Source organism: Trichosurus vulpecula, chromosome 4 (genome assembly GCF_011100635.1).
Source record: "Trichosurus vulpecula isolate mTriVul1 chromosome 4, mTriVul1.pri, whole genome shotgun sequence".
Classification (NCBI taxonomy): domain Eukaryota; kingdom Metazoa; phylum Chordata; class Mammalia; order Diprotodontia; family Phalangeridae; genus Trichosurus; species Trichosurus vulpecula.
In genome coordinates this window covers 132,786,228-132,803,441 of record NC_050576.1, presented here as the reverse complement: position 1 = coordinate 132,803,441, position 17,214 = coordinate 132,786,228, and the positions used below count along the sequence as shown (strand labels likewise).

At 36.8% G+C, this 17,214-nt stretch overlaps 1 protein-coding gene across 8 annotated transcripts in view; it reads left to right on the top strand.

The window, feature by feature from the left end:
• The window catches only part of CDC42BPA (CDC42 binding protein kinase alpha), a 426,736-nt gene that overhangs the window by 233,786 nt on the left and 175,736 nt on the right, over positions 1 to 17,214 (top strand). For all 8 annotated transcript variants that reach the window (XM_036754912.1, XM_036754907.1, XM_036754911.1 and 5 more), the window contains exon 7: positions 15,489 to 15,689. In XM_036754912.1, coding sequence (XP_036610807.1) covers positions 15,489 to 15,689 — 201 coding nt within the window. The remainder of the gene's footprint in view (positions 1 to 15,488; positions 15,690 to 17,214) is intronic.

Sequence of the window (17,214 nt, the reverse complement as noted above, 5' to 3'; positions counted from 1 at the left end):
TCTTTTTTTGTCAGCTTTGTTGATCTAATGGGCATGATATGGAATCTCAGAGTTGCTTTAATTTACATTCTCAGATTATTAGATATAATCTGGAGCCTTTTTTCAATATGGCTGTTGAAAGATTGAATTTCTTTTGAGAACTGCTTGTTCAAAGACTTTGATTACTTAACATATTAAGAATAAATTTTTTTTAATTCTCAAGAATATGAATGTGCTCTTTTTAAATCTTGGAAAGGAGACCTTTATCAGAGAAACTTGTTGTAGTTCCTTCCTCTTTTAAGTACTTTTTTTTGTCCTTAAGAGGCAGGTGCTATTATTGATCTTGCTTATACTACTTTGATGTTAATCTGTTCCCAGAAACTCTCTTCTCTCTTACATTTGAACTTGACTACTTCTATCCTCCTTTGAATGTACAATTCAGATTGTTAATTTTACTTCATTTTTTTAAACTTATCTGCGTCTACCCTTTTGGTTCCTTCCCCTTCCCTGCTGGGCTAAGGAAGTAGTTGTATCACCAAGGCAATATTCACAGCTGTTGCTATTGCTATGAATATGTTGGCATGGTTCTAAATTGCAAAATATAACAGACTCTCCATATAGAAGAGAGAAGCAAAACATTTATTCAGACACCAGAAAGCCAAATCCCAACACCAGCAAACTGAATCCATCGTAACAACAAAGAAGTCAATACACATTATCACTACAGAGAGCAACACCATTCCAAAGCCTTCCCCCTGCTTGGGCCTTCCCACAAACATTCACACTCCTAGCTGCCTCTTTACCTGCTTCCGCTCTCTCCCACTGCTCTAACTGCTCTGACCTCACTTCCTCTTGGCTGTGCTCTAACCTTCCTGCTCCATCCATTCAACAGGCTCCTCCCACCATATGTGACTCAGGCTTCCATGTGACTTAAGCAGGTCACATGGGCCAATTAATGGATGGGAAAGATCTTTAAATTAAGCAAAAATACATTACCAATACTGTAGTTCAAAATTTTTCCTTTCTTCTGTCTTTTATTTTATCCCTTATTTTGCATTATTACCTTTTACTTTAATCTTTTCCAGGACGTTTTCCTTTTCTTTTTCCTCTTCACTATTTATTGCATCTAAACTTTTAAGGGAAAAGCTAATTACAGGTAGAAGTGTAGATAGTAATGCTGCTATAATATTGGGAATCTTAACCTTCCCCTCTCAAAATTAGATACACCTAACCAAAAAGTAAATAAAAAAGAAGTTAAGAAGGTGAGTAGAATCTTAGGTAAGCTAGATATGATAGATATCTAGAGAGAATTGAATGGGAATAGAAAAGAATACACCTTTTTCTTAGCAGAAAACTGAAATATTACAAAAACTGACCATATATTAAGGGATAAAAACTTTATAGTTAAATGCAGAAAAGCAGAAAAATTAAGTGCATCATTTTCAGATCACACTGCAATAAAAATTATTTTCAATAAGGGACCATGGAAACACAGATTAAAAACTAATTGGAGACTCAGCCACCTAACCTTAAAGAATAAGTAGGTTATATCTTTTAAGTGCTTATATCAGTAAAAATCAGAAAGACCTGACCAATAAATTGGGCATGTGATTTTAAAAAGTAGAAAAAATTTTAAATCCCTAATTAATCACTAAATTGGAAATATTAAAAATTAAAGGTGAGACTAATAAAACTGAGTATAAGAAAGCCATGGAATTAATACATAAAACTAGAGAAGGGGTTTATGGGAAAAAAACCCAATAAAATAGAGAAACAATTGGTTAATATGATTTAAAAAAAGAGAAAAGAAAACCAAATCACTAGTATTAAAAATGAAAAGAATGAATATAACACTAATGAAGATGAAATTAAATTCAACAACTTAAATGAAATGGAAGGATATTTATAAAAATATATATTGCCTAGAGTAACAGAAGAGGGAAAGGATATGTAAACAAACCTATTTGAGAAAAAGAAATTGAATGGGCCATAAATGAGCTGCCTAAGAAAAAAAGCATCAGGACCAGATGGGTTTACAGGTGAGTTCTACCAAATGGTTAAAGATCAACTAATTCTAATATTAAATAAATTATTTGTCACAATAGGCAAAGAGTCCTACCAAACTCCTTTTATGAAACAAATATCATTTCCTAAGCCAGGAAGAGCAAAAACGAAGAAAGAATATTATAGATCAATTTCATTAATGAATATGGATGCAAAAATCCAAATAAAATACTAGCTAGGAGACAACAATATATACAAGTATTATGCATTTTGGCCAAATAGGATTTATCCCAGGAAAAAGACCTATGAAGAAAGATGCTATCCACATCCAGACGTAGAACTGATAAGTAGAATGTGTATATGTGTCTCATGGTAGTCTTCTCTGGGGATGGAGCAGAAAAAGTGCATGGCAGAGAACAAAAGAAAGCACAGAAAAGAAGGGTAATTTTGAAAATGATGTGTAATATTTATTACATATTTTTCAAAAAAAATTAAACTGTGAAATGGAAATTCATGGTTTTTATATTGAGTCCTCTATTGTGCTGTGTACATGAAAATATTCTTTTTTGTATTTAAGTTCAAAATCAAATAAAAATTAAAATAATTAAATAAATAAAAATGAAATGGGACAGAAAAAAAACTAATGTTTTCATTATTCACTTATGAATTTGGTAAGGATGGTTTAGTCACTGTCTTTTTTCTGTCACTACTTCACATCCCCTTTCTTGTAACTTCACACTGTTATTCTCTTCTACAAGATTTATTTCTTTACCTCAGAGGACTTATTACTTGGAGTGCTTGTGCAACTCTTCCCTCTTCCTTTTCCTGATTTTTGCAATTCTGCTAAATCTTTAAGCCTTCAAGTCCTTTTTGTTGTTTGATCATCTTTCTTTGTTTTCTCTTTTACTACATAAATGAATATTTTTTCCTTTTAAAAATGATAACCAAGAAGCATAAGAGAATAGATTTCATCATTAATTCCTTTTTGGGTTAATTGTACTTATTTACCTTTCTTATATTGCTGTTGTTTTAGGTGTTTGCTAGTCAAACAATTTGCTGATGTTTAGTTTTTTGCAAGAATATCTCTGTTGCTCCTCTCCCTCTCCCTTTCCCTCTCTCTCTCCCTCTCCCTCCCTTCTTCTTCTTCTTCTCTCTCTCTCTCTCTCTCTCTCTCTCTCTCTCTCTCTCTCTCTCTCTCTTTCTGTTCAACTTTTTTCACTACTATTTAATCTTAGCTGTGTGGTATATGTTATTTCTAAAAGCCTCAGGACCAGTAGCACCCTCAAAACTGTTCATAACTCCATCCTGGCCCTGGCAGTCTCTAAAGAGGAGAGCAACCTTGTAGAGGTATGACTTGTCCACTTGCTGCAGCAGGTGTTGCAGCCATTATCTCCTTAGCAGTCATAGCCAATGAAGAACCAGAAAAGAAAGCTGTCACCAAAGTCCCTGACACTGTCAAATGGTTCAATAAATATGTTTTTTTTTTCATTGCATTGCCATCAGTTTGCTGCTGTACCCTAAGGGCTACTGGGCTAAATTTTCACCTGCCCTGTCTCTGCAACTTCCTGTAGGTGTTGTCTTCCCCTATTAGAATAATGGCTCCTTGAGAGCAGGGATTTTCTTTCTTTTCTATTTTTATCCAAGTGCTTATTTATAGTGCTTTGCACATAATTAGCACTTAATAGAAGCATTTTATTAATTTTGTATTCTAAATTAAGCTTTCATCCTTTTTGGAATATTATATTCCATTCTTTCCTGTGACTTCTCAAGAATGCAAAATAATTCTGAGTTATTTGAATGGCATTTACATATTTGAAGTGTTTTTTCCTATATCCTTGCAAAATTTGTTGATTGTTGTGTTATTACTATGTGTGGTTTTGACATGGATTTGACCTGGCTTTAAAAGGTTCTACAATACTAGAAAGACTTTTGGCATTGACCACCAATAGGCTGAGTCTCTTTTCTGATGACTGTTCACTAAAGTATGGAGATTTATGTTCCCTAGAATGCTGGCTTTTGGCTTTGTCCTTTTGTTGTACAGCTGAAGATGAATTTTTTTGGCCCTGACCCTTATGAAAGAAAGAAACATTTTTCAACGTTTCTCTGTCCTGTGCAACTTACTTTCATTTCTGTAGCAATAGTGTCAGAGTTGTGGTAAAAGGGACAATGCATACTTAGAATAACAATTTTTAAGCTACAAATAAACTTCAATTTGATGACTGATCATCTGAATATGAGATCCTGGTCCCAACACCAAGGAGTGGACATGTTTTCTGGAGCTCAGTTATGTCTATCTTAGAATTCTTGCATTAAAAACAAAATAAAAACAAAAGAAAACAGGAACTTAAAGCTGAATGAAAAGATGATTCACAGACACCTCTTGAAGAAGCAAAATAGGAATTTGGCAGAGTGGGTTTTATTGAATGTCGTCCTTTAAAGATAAGAAGAAACATTATTTTGTGGAATGTTTGGTCAACATTACTTATTGCAGTACTGATGATAAGTACTTGCAGAAAGACTACCCTGAAAGTAATTATAGTTTATGCACCAGTGACAGTGAAGAGAGAAATTATTTAAAGAATTTGTCAAGACCCTGAAAATTGAATTAACATATAATCTGATATTTAGTGACTTAACTGCAAAAAGTAAAATAAATAAGACTATTTCTAAACTATTACATTTTATCATCTTGTCCTAAAATTTCTTAGTTCCATAAGTTCCTCCAGTTGATTTAGAAGACTAGCTAAGATTTTCATATAACAATTGCTATAGTTTCATTCCATTTTTATGCACTAAAACAGCAGTTCTTAAAAGTGGGGTACCTGGTAGTACCTGAAACCCTGAAGGTCAAAACTTTTATTATACTGCTAAAATGTTTAAATTTCTAATACAGTAAGTATTGATAGCTATAACCCATGTAAACAAAAGTTATTTGGGAACAGTTCTCAATTTTTTAGAGTCTAAAAGGATCTTGAGACCAAAATGTTTGTAAACTGCTGTACTAGATTGAGAGCAATGAGCGAAATGACATTAATGATGGGACAAATAACAATTGGTTGAACAAGTTAGAGCATTGGGCATTTAAGTATGTAAATGTACTGTCAAATACATACATATATATGTATATACACACATATACATATGCATATAAACATATGCATGTATACATACACACATGGATTCTGTAAAAACCAGCTATATGGAAGTAGTTTGCACTATGAGTGGCATATAGGAGCTAAGCTGGTGCTGTGAAAAGAAGGAACTACTGGAGCACTCTCACAGATTCTGTCAGATATGTCTAAAAAAGTGAATCTGAGTGGATTTGAGAGAGAAGCCACAAGTAGACTGAGACGGGTAGGCGTGCTGGGCATGCGCAAAGTCACCAGACCAAAACAACCAGGAAGAGCAGAGGAATCCAGCCTGTGTGCTGGTTTGGGAGAGCACTTGATGAGTGAAACACCAAAGCAGGGCGATTGGGCCCCAGGCCTCTCAACCCAGGATGGGAGTCTGTTGGAGCACAGAGCCTGCAGATCAGGAACAGCTAGCCCGGAGGCCTCCAACCCACAGTCTAAGGGTTTGAAACTTGCCTTCTTGAACTTCCAGGAGCCATGATGGCAAGGTAAAATGGTTTTCATCCCTCCCTTGAATAAACCGAGAGAATGCTACCTCAGGAGAAACAGAGGAGCCAGAAGCGGGGCTTCAGTAGCAAGAGAAGTTGGGGAAAGGGGCCTGCTTGTGGTGGCAGAAGGAGACTAGTGCAGGAAGAAAGGTCCCAGCAGCCCTCACTTCAGTAGAACAACAAGAGTAACTGAGCCCCTGGGGGTGGAGCTAACAAACGTCATCACCAGGACCCCAGATGTGGCTTTGAACAGCCAGGGGGAGTGGCACACACCAACACAGACAACGGCTAAGACCGCCCCTGCTGTAGAGCAGTCCTAGGGGGGAGAGGAGACTCCCAGCAGCTAGACTATCCCTTCCCCACACCTCACAAAACCAGAGGCCGTAGAACATAAAGCTAGATCCCAACACAAGAAACTTGGGACAGAGCCCCCTGAGCCTCAGAAAAAGAGATCCACTTTAGAAGCCAGGAGGAAAAAAAAACATGAAAAAACACACTAAAAAGCTAAAGACCATTAATTCATATTATAGAGACAGGGAAGATCAAAATAAAAATTCAGAAGAGGACAGCATGGACACCATATCCACATCTGAAACCTCAAAAGAGAAAATAAACTGGTCTCCAGACCAAAAAGCATTCCTGGAAGAACTCAAGGAGGACTTTACAAAACAAATTAGGGAGGTAAAAGAAAAAAATGGAAAAAAATCACTGAGGAAAACAAGTCTTTAAAAAGTAAAATGAGTGAAATGGTTGAGAATCAGAATGTAAATGTAGAAAATGTCTCATTGAAAAGTAACATCAACCAAATGTAAAAGGTGATAGAAAAGCTAAAGGAAGAAAACAATACATTAAAAATTAGAATTGGGCAAGTAGAAGCTAATGGCTCCATGAATCATCAAGAATCAGTCAAACAAATTCTAAAGAATGAAAAAATAGAAGAAAACATGAAATATCTGATTGGAAAAACAACTGACCTGGAAAATAGATCCAGGAGAGACAATTTAAGAATTATTGGTCTACCTGAAAGCTATGATGAAAAGAAGAGCCTGGACAGTATCTTCCATGAAATAGTTAAGGAAAATTGCCCAGAGGTCCTAGAGCCAGAGAATAAAATAGTCATTGAAAGAATCCACTGATCACCCCCTGAAAGAGATCCCAAGTTGAAAACTCCAAGAAATATTACAGCCAAATTCCAGAACTACCAGGTCTAGAAGAAAATACTGTAAGCAGCTAGAAAGAAAAAAATTCATATATCACAGAACTGCGAGGGGCAGCTAGGTGGCGCAGTGAGTAGAGCACCGGCCCTAGAGTCAGAAGGACCCGAGTTCAAATCCAGCCTCAGACACTTGACACACTTACTAGCTGTATGACCTTGGGCAAGTCACTTAACCCCAATTGCCCTGCCTACCCCCATCCAAAGAACAAAACAAACAAACAAAAAATCAAACCAAACAAACAGAACTACAGTCAGGATCATGCAGGATCTTTTAGCTTCTACGTTAAATGACAGGAGAAATTGGAATATGATATTCTGAAAGGCAAAGGAGCTTGGACTACAAGGATCAACCATCCAGCAAAAGTGAGCATAATTTGCCAGGCAAGGAGATGGACATTCAATGAAATAAGGGAATTCCAGACCTTCCTGATGAAAAGGCCAGAGCTCAATGGAAAATTTGATCTCCAAATACAAAACTCAAGTGAGACATAAAAAGGTAAATGGGGGGAAAAACCCTAGTTAATAAGGCTAATTAGTTACATCCTTATATAGGATTATTATGTTTTATATATGTGTCAATTTTGAGAATAGTATAGTTATAGTGACAATTGAAATGGATATTCATAGACTTTGAGTGTCAGTATAAAATAACCAATATAATGATAAAAAATATAATTAAGAGATGTAAAGGGATGGTTCTGGGAGAAGAGGTAAGGAAGTAGTAGAAAAGGGTAAATTATATCACGTGAAGAGGCACAAAAACATAGTAGAGGGAAAAAAAGGAGAGAGAAGAGCAGTATTTGAGCTTTACTCCCATTGGATTTGGTTCAAGAAGGGATCAACAGGGGCAGCTAGGTGGCACAGTGAGTAGAACACTGGCCCTGGAGTCAGGAGGACCTGAGTTCAAAGCCGGCCTCAGACACTTGACACACTTACTAGCTATGTGACCCTGGGCAAGTCACTTAAGCCCAATTGCCCTGTCTTCCCCCCTGCAAAAAGCAATTAATGTAATAAAAACTATCAATAAAAAAAAGAAGGGAACAACATACCCTGATAAGTACAGAAATCAAACTTGTCCTACAGGCAGTAGGAGGGGAAAGGGAAAAGAAAAGGGAAGGGGTGGTCAGAAGGGAGGGAAGAAGTAGCAAGGGGAAAAAAGTAATATAAGGGAGGGGAACCAAGAGGGAGGGCAAACTGAGGAAGGCACCGGTCAAAAGCAAAACTCTGTTGAGGAGTGGAAGGGAGAAGGGAGAAATAAAAACATAAATGGGGGAAATAGGGTGGAAAAAAAGATGCAGATAGTAATCATAACTGTGAATGTGAATGGGATGAACTCTCCCATAACATGGAAACAGATAGCAGAATGGATTAAAAACTATAATAGAAAAATATACTGTTTGCAAGAAACACATTTGAAACAGGGATTCACACATGGTAAAGGTAAAAGAATGGAGTAGAATATGTTGGGCTTCAGCTAAAGTAAAAAAAAGCAGGGGAGCAGTACTAATCTCAGACAAAGTAAAAGCAAAGATCTAACTAAAAGAGATAAGGAAGGACACCATATCCTGCTAAAAGGCATTGTAAACAATGAAGTAGTATCATTATTTAACATAAATGCATCAACTGGCATAGCATGCAGATTCTTAGAGGAGAGGTTAAGGGAGTTACAGGAAGAAACAGACAGCAAAACTATAATAATGGGGGACCTCAACTTCTCCATCTCTGAACTTGATAAATCTATCCTCAAAATAAAGAATAAAGAAGTTAAGGAGGTGAATAAAATTTTAGAAAAGGCAGATAAGATAGACCTCTGGAGAAAACTGAATGGGGATAAAAAGGAATATGCTTTTTCTCAGCGGTACATGGCATGTACTCAAAAATTGACCATGTACTAGGGCATAAAAACCTCAGAATCCAGTGCAGAAAGGTAGAAGTAGTCAGATCATGATGCAATAAAAATTATTTGTAATGAAGAACCATGGAATAATAAGCTAAAAATTAACTGGAAACTAAATAATCTAATTCTAAAGAATGAGTGGGCCAAAGAACAAATCATAGAAACAATAACTTCATTCAACAGAATGACAATAATTAGACAACATACCAAATTTTATGGGATGCAGCAAAAGCAGTTCTTAGGGGAAGTTTTATATTTCTAAATGCTTACATGAATAAAATAGAGAAAAATGAGATCAATGAATTGGGCATGCAACTGAAAAAGCTAGAAAAAGAAAAAATTGAAAATCCCCAATTAAATACCAAATTAGAAATACTTAAAATCAAAGGATAGATTAGTAAAATTGAAATCACGAAAACTATTAAATTAATAAATAAAACCAAGAGCTGGTTTTATGAAAAAAACAATAAAATTGATAAACCTTAGGTCAATTTGATTTAAAAAAAGAAAGAAGAAAATCAAATTACCAGTATCAAAAATGAAAAGGGTGAATTCACCTCCAATGTAGAGGAAATTAAAACAATAATTAGGAATTATTTTGCCCAGTTGTATGCCCATAAATTTGACAACCTTAGGGATATGGATGAACATTTACAAAAGTATAAATTGCCTAGGTTAACAGAAGAGGAAGTAAAATACCTAAATAACCCCATCTTAGAAAAAGAAATTGAGCGATCCATCAATGAACTCCCTAGGAAAAAATCTCCAGGGCCAGATGGATTTACATGTGAACTCTATCAAACATTTAAAGAACAATTCCTATACTCTATAGACTGTTTGGGAAAATAGGTGAAGAAGGAGTCCTACCAAATTCTTTTTATGACACAAATATGATACTAATACCCAAACCAGGAAGAGTCAAAATGGAGAAACAAAATTATAGACCAATTTCCCTAATGAATATTGATGCAAAAATTTTAAATAAAATATTAGAAAAAAGATGCAGAAGGGAAGAATCTATGACCAAACAAGAGATAGTGAGCATTACAAAATGTAAAATGGATAATTTTGATTATTCTAAATTGAAAAATTTTTGTATAAACAAAGCTAATGCAACCAAGATTAGGAGGGAAGCAGAAAATTGAGAAAGAATCTTTATAACCATTGTCTCTGATAAAGGCCTTATCTCCAAAATATACAGGAAAGTGAGCCAAATTTATAAGAATACAAGTCGTTCCCCAAATGATAAATGGTCAAAGGATATGAACAGGCAGTTTTCAGAGGAAGAAATTAAAGATATCTATAGGCATATGAAAAAATACTCTAAATCACTACTAATTAGAGAAATGCAAATCAAAACAACTTTTAGGTACCACATCTCTCCTATCAGATTGGCTAAAATGACAAAACAGGAAAATGATAAATGCTGGAGAGGATATAGTTAAATTGGAATGCTGTTACGTTGCTGGTGGAGTTGTGAACTGATCCAGCCATTCTGGGGAGCAATTTGGAACTCTGCCCAAAGGGCTGTAAAAATGTGCATACCTGGGGTTGGAGCCAAGATGACAACTGGAAAGCAGGGACTTGCTTAAAGCTCTTCCCCAAATCCCTCCAAACACCTGTAAAAAATGGCGCTGAACAAATTCTAGAGCTGCAGAACCTGCAAAATACCAGAGGGAAACAGTTCTACAGCTCAGGAGAGCCTGAATGGTCTCTGGGAAGGGTCTATCGCATGGTGCTGGGAGCAAAGTGCAACCCAGCATGGGCCACACCAGGATAGACCAGACCTGAAATCAGCCAGCCAGAACAGGCCTTAGGGGCATGAGTCATTGAGCTGTGGCATTTACCAGACTTCCCAAGCCACAAATGCCAAAAGCAGAGTGGGGGTGGCGGAGGTGGTGCAGCAGTGGTGGTGGCAGCAGCACGAAGCTCCTCAGGCTGCCTCCAGAGCTCCAGTGTCAGCTGCTTCCTGAGTCCCTGACTCATAAGGTGGGAGGAATCTAGCAGCTGATCAGAGCGGGATGCAAGGAGTGCTTTCTCTTGCTGTGCCCTGCTTGGATCTGGATTGTGGTCCCGGCTGGTGATTCTTGGGGGAGGAGGAGTGCTGCTGTGACAGAGCCTGTGGTGACAGTGGAGTAGAAGTAGCTCTGAAAACAGCAGCACTTGGGCCCTAAAGCTTGGGACAAAGTATTCTACAAGCAGTCATATCCTGAAAAAAAGCTCAAGGATCAAGTAGTTGCCTGGGAACACAAACAGGCAGCGACAACGAAAATCAGACTCAAATGCAGACTCAAACTCAAATTGTAGATTCCTTTTTTGGTGACAAAGAAGGTCAAAACATACAGCCAGAAGAACTCAACAAAGTCAAAGAGCCTACATCAAAAGCCTCCAAGAAAAATATGAATTGGTCTCAGGCCACAGAAGAGCTGAAAAAGGATTTGGAAAAGCAAGTAAGAAAAGTAGAGGAAAAATTGGGGTGAGAAATGAGAGTGATGCAAGAAGACCATGAAAAACAAGTCAATGACTTGCTAAAGGAGACCCAAAAAATACTGAAGAAAATAACACCTTAAAGAACAGAATAACCCAAATGTCAAAAGAGCTCCAAAATGCCAATGAGGAGAAGAATGCCTTGAAAAGCAGAATTAGCCAAATGGAAAAGGAGGTCCAAAAGACCACTGAAGAAGATACCACCTTAAAAATTAGATTGGAGCAAGCGGAAGCTAGTGACTTTATGAGAAATCAAGCTATTATAAAACAGAACCAAAATCATGAAAAATTGGAAGACAATGTGAAATATCTCATTGGAAAAATCACTGACGTGGAGAATAGATCCAAGAGAGATCATGTAAAATTATTGGACTACCTCATGATCAAAAAAAGAACCTAGATATCATCTTTCAAGAAATTATAAGGAAAACTGCCCTGATATTCTGGAACCAGAGGGTAAAATAGAAATTGAAGGAATCCACCGATCACTTCTTGAAAAAGACCCCAAAAAGAAAGCTCCTAGGAATATTGTAACCAAATTCTGGAGTCTCCAGGTCAAGGAGAAAATACTGCAAGCAGCCAAAAAGAAACAGTTTGAGTATTGTGGAAACATAATCAAGATAACACAAGATTTAGCAGCTTCTACATTAAGGGATCAAAGGGCTTGGAATATGATATTACAGGGGTGAAAGGTGCTAAGATTAACACCAAGAATCACCTACCCAGTAAAACTGAGTATAATGCTCCAAGGCAAAACATGGATTTTTAATAAAATAGAGGACTTTCAAGCTTTCTCTGTGAGACCAAAGCTGAATAGAAAATCTGACTTTCAAATACAAGAATCAAGATTAGCATGAAAAGGTAAACAAGAAAGAGAATTCATAAGAGACTTACTAAAGTTTCACTGTTTTGTTTACCTTCCTACATGGAAAGGTGATGTGTATAATTCATGAGACCTTTCTCAGTATTAGGGGAGTTGAAGGGAATATAGACAGAGGGCACAGGATGAGTTGAATATAAAGGGATGATATCTAAAAAAATGAAATAAATTTAAGGGGTGAGAGAGGAATATGTTGAGAGAAGTAAAAAGGTAGAGATAGAATGGGATCAATTATCTCGTATAAAAGTGGCAAGAAAAAGCAGTTCTGTTGGAAGGGAAAAGGGGTCAGTTGAGGGAGAATGAGTGAATCTTACTCTCATCAGATTCAACTTGAGGAGGGAATAACATACACACTCAATTGGGCATCTTACTCCACAGGAAAGTAAAGGGAAGGGGATAAAAAAGGGGGGATGATAGAAGGGAGGAAAGATAGGGGGAGGACGTAATCTAAAGCAAACACTTTTGTAAAGGGACAGGGTCAAGGGAGAAAATTGAATAAAGGGAGACAGGACAGGTTGGAAGGAAATATAGTTAGCCTTTCACAACATGAGTATTGTGGAACTGTTTTACATAATGATACATGTGGGACCTATGTTGAATTGCTTGCCTTCTTAGGGAGGGTGTGTGGGAAGGGAAGAGGGGAGAGAATTGGGAACTCAAATTTTTAAAAGCAGATGCTCAAAAAAAAGTTGTTTTTGCATGCAGCTTGGAAACAAGATACATAGGGAATGGGGCATAGAAATCTATCCTGCCCTACAAGAAAGTAAGGGGAAAGGGGACAGGGGTGGGGAGTGGGGTGATAGAAAGGGGGGTTGATTGGGGAACAAGGCAATCAGAATATATGCCATCTTGGAATGGGGGGAGCATAGAAATGGGGAGAAAATTCGTAATTCAAAATCTTGTGGAAATCAGTGTTGAAAACTAAAATATTAAATAAAAATTATAAAATTCAAAAAAAAAATGTGCGTATCCTTTGACCCAGCAATACCACTTCTAAGTCTGTATCCCAAAGAGATCACACAAGTGGGAAAAGGACCCACATGTACAAAAATATTTATAGTGGCTCTTTTTGTAGTAGCAAAGAATTGTAAATCAAGGGGATGCCCTTCAATTGGGGAATGGCTGAACAAGTTGTGGTATGTGAATGTAATGGAATACTATTGTGCTATAAGAAACAGGGGGAAGATGCAGACTTCATAATAACCTGGAAAAACTTGCACGATATAATGCTGAGTGAGTGGAGCAGAACTAGGAGAACATTATACACAACCCCAGATATATTAATTCTGTGTTGACTAACCTTGATAGACTTTGCTCTTCTCAGCAATACAAGTTTCAAAGTCAACTCCAAAGGATTCATGATGGAGAGAGCTGTCTATATCCAGAGAAAGGACTATGGAGTCTGAATGCAGATTGAGGCAAACTATTTGCTCTCCATTTTTCCCCCCTTTTTTTTCTCTTTTGTTTTTGTTTTTTGTTTTTGTTTCTTTTTTCTCATGATTCATTCCATTGGTCATAATTCTTCTTTACAACTTCACTATTGTTTAAATTATTTTAGTGTGAAGTTATATGTAGAAGATGTATCGGATTCCATGCCATCTTGGGAAGGGAGAGGAGGGGGGAAAGAAAATCTGGAACTTAAAATCATGCAGAACTGAGTGTTGTAAACTAAAAATAAAAATCTTAATTTAATAAAAGAGTGGCATATAATGTAAACATGTTCATTGAGAATAAGGATTATTTCCTCATTTTTATATTTGTGTTCCAAGTGCCTGACACAAGGTAGATGCTTAATGTTTGTTTATTGATTTATTGATTACTAAAAAGGCAGTAATCCTGCTCTGGCCCTAGTTTGGCCACACATCATCTGTTGTGTTCACTTATCAACACTACTTTTGAGAAAGGAGTTTAATTACCTAGAGACCATCCAAAGAAGTTCAGTTGTTGAAGGGCCTTTACCTTATGGCATATGAGGACTAGTTGAGGAGCCTGAGGTTCTTTAGCCTGGAGCAGAGAAAAGCTAGGGGAGGGATTATCTGCATTCATGCATTTGAGGAACTATCATGTGAAAGGGGGATTAGAGTTTTGCTTGACCTAAGAGAGTAGAACAAGGGACCACAGATGGAAGTTTCAGAGAGACAAATTTAGCCTTAATATAAGGAAACATCTCTTAACAAATTAGAGCTCTTCAGAGTCGGATGGGCTGCCTAAGGAGGGAGGGGTTCCCTCTTAGTAAAGGTCTTTATTTAAAGGCTTGATGAATGTTGACTTGTCAGGTATATTGCAAAGTAGAATTTTTGCTTTAGTACAGATTGGGCTAGATGGTGTTTAAATCCCTGTGAAGTTTTGAGATCCTGCAATCTAATAGTTCTGTAATCAGAATAATTGCCAGGTTTTGTTTTTTTTTTTTATGGGGGAGTGTGTATGTGTGTCTTTTGTTTTGAATTATCTTGTTACTTTTTTTTTAACTGAGCTTGACCTACAAAAGCAGTTCAGCACTTTTAGTACAATTTATGTGTAGTGTTAGAGCCAGTATATGTCTAGAGTCTTTTAGGTCTTACAACCAATATGCAAGTCAGAGGCAGGGCTTGAACCTAGGTCTTTCTTGGTTGACCTCTCTATCCAGTAGGCCATACTGCCTCATTTTTGTGAGTACTAACACTTTTATATTTCATCTTTCATTTTTTTCTAACTCATGCTGTTTTTTATTTTTACAATTCTTTTTCCCCAAAATGAACAAATTGGAGGGTATTAGACCAATATTTATGACTGTTTTTCTTTTTCCTTCCTTTTTGGTGCATGACTATGACAGTCAAGTTCAGATGATTTCCATAGATTTGTGTCTAATTGCATGTCATTTTTTAAAGATTCAAATAAACAGTATTACAAAAGTTGAAACACTCTTAGCAAATAATGATTTTATAAAAGTAAACCTACTAGTTTAGGGGACAAAGTGAGCATCTAGAGAAGGCAAAGGGTAAAGAAGAGTTCGATGAAAAGGGAGTTTTTAATATAACTTTTAAATAAAGCTGTTTATTTTAATGCCAAAAAATCCATTTGCCATGATTTCATCATATCTTTTGTGTTATAGTGAAGGCTAGAAGCCTCCAGAAGATAGAAAACACAGTTTTCAAATGCATGGATTTTTACAATTTGCAAATCATACCTAAGACAAATAAGCGTTTTCTCCCAGTTCTGACAAAGGACTTATATTTATGGAATAGTTTTGACTGAGGATACTTCCTATAGTCATCTATAATAGTATTATATAAAGGATATTTTCACCGGAATCATTGCTCCCCTGATATGTAATGATTTAATTTCATGCTTATTTCAGTATTTTGAAGAGTCTTAATTCCATCAGTGTGAGGATTTCTTAGATTACTAAAAATGTGTACTTCTACAGGTTCAGTCCTCTGTGGCTGTTGGAACCCCGGACTATATCTCTCCAGAAATCCTTCAAGCCATGGAAGATGGGAAAGGAAAGTACGGACCAGAGTGCGACTGGTGGTCTTTGGGTGTCTGCATGTATGAAATGCTCTATGGAGAAACACCATTTTATGCAGAATCTCTGGTGGAAACATATGGGAAAATCATGAACCACAAAGTTAGTCTTTTAAAATACTTTTTAAAACTTCCTTGTTGAGTGAAATAACAATGTTATCTAAAAATGCCAGTATTTTCCAGAAAAATAACCAACTTTAAATTTTTAAAGTCATAGCTGGAAGTGATTTGAGAGATTAGATGGTTGGTTGTTGCCCAAGTCTTTATCTTTAAACCTCTTTTCTTTACTCTCTTCCTTGGTAATCTAATTAACATTTATGGCATCAGAGATTACTTTTCAGCAGGTGCTTGTGAACCCCGTATTTCTAGCCCTATCTCCTGAGGTTTACATAATATTTCTACCAGAATGTCCCATTAGCAGTGCAAATTCAACATGTCTAAAACCAAGCTTAATATATCTCTCTAAAAGTTTGCAATCCTTTATTGACATATCATTGTCACTGCTGTCCCATGTTAAAATATTAGTGTGTATAGTTAATATTTTCACCATAACCACCGAGGATGCCCTTGTTTCTTTACTTTTCCCCATTTTCCCAGTTCCATGGTATCCCCAAATCCATCTAGCACATTCCAGTGGCAGCAGGAAAAAATTCTCTAGCCTTTCCCTCTTTCATTCCCTCTTTATCCCTTTTCCCCCAAGCTGATGTCATTCAGAACTCATTAGGCTGCTTGACTACTCATATGGCTTAGATGAGATGGGAATCATCAAATCTCTTCCCTCTGGTGAGATGTACAGGACCACCAGACCTTACCATCTTTCCTGTCCCTGTGCCCTGCAGACCTCATCACTGTCACCTGACCTATTGATATAATCTAAGGACCTTTTTGCCTTGCTCTCTGCCCCTTTGCTGAATCCTTAAGGACTTTTGTTTTTTTTTTTCTATCCACCCTGCATCTGAAGTTTGTGTGTGTGTGTGTGTGTGTGTGTGTGTGTGTGTGTGTGTGTGTGTGTGTTTCTTCAGGATGTGAGAGTGTGAACTCCTTATGAGCAGGGACTACCTAGCTTCTTTTTGTATTTCTAGCACTTAGCACAATACTTGGTACCTAGTAAGTGTTTAATATATGCATTTATAATCATTACCTCTATTCCAACCACTATCAGACTAATATTGCTTATTTGGTCATTACTCTGCTAAAAAAAAACCTCTTCAATATCTGCTCACTAAATAAAATCCAGACTCCTTAGCTTGCTCTACAAGGCCCTCCACGAGCTACATACTGTCTATGCTATAGTCAAACTGAACTGCAAATTAATCTTAGTCTAAGTACAGCTTTAGAGGTGGAAGGGCCTTTTGAAGTCACCTGGTCCACTCTTCTCCAGGAATTTACCTTCTACCAATGGAATATAACACATTTTCAGGTAAGTAAATACATGGTCATTTGAGAAGGGAGAGTCCTAACCACTGAGGGAATCCAGGAACATATGTAGGAGGTAGCATCTGAATGGAATCTTGTAGTAAGTAAAGGATTTATAGAAGTGATGAAGTTCCAAGGCATGAAAATAGAAGATATAATGTCAAGTTCATCAAGTTTAGCTAGAACATAGACTGTTTGAAGAGGAATAACGA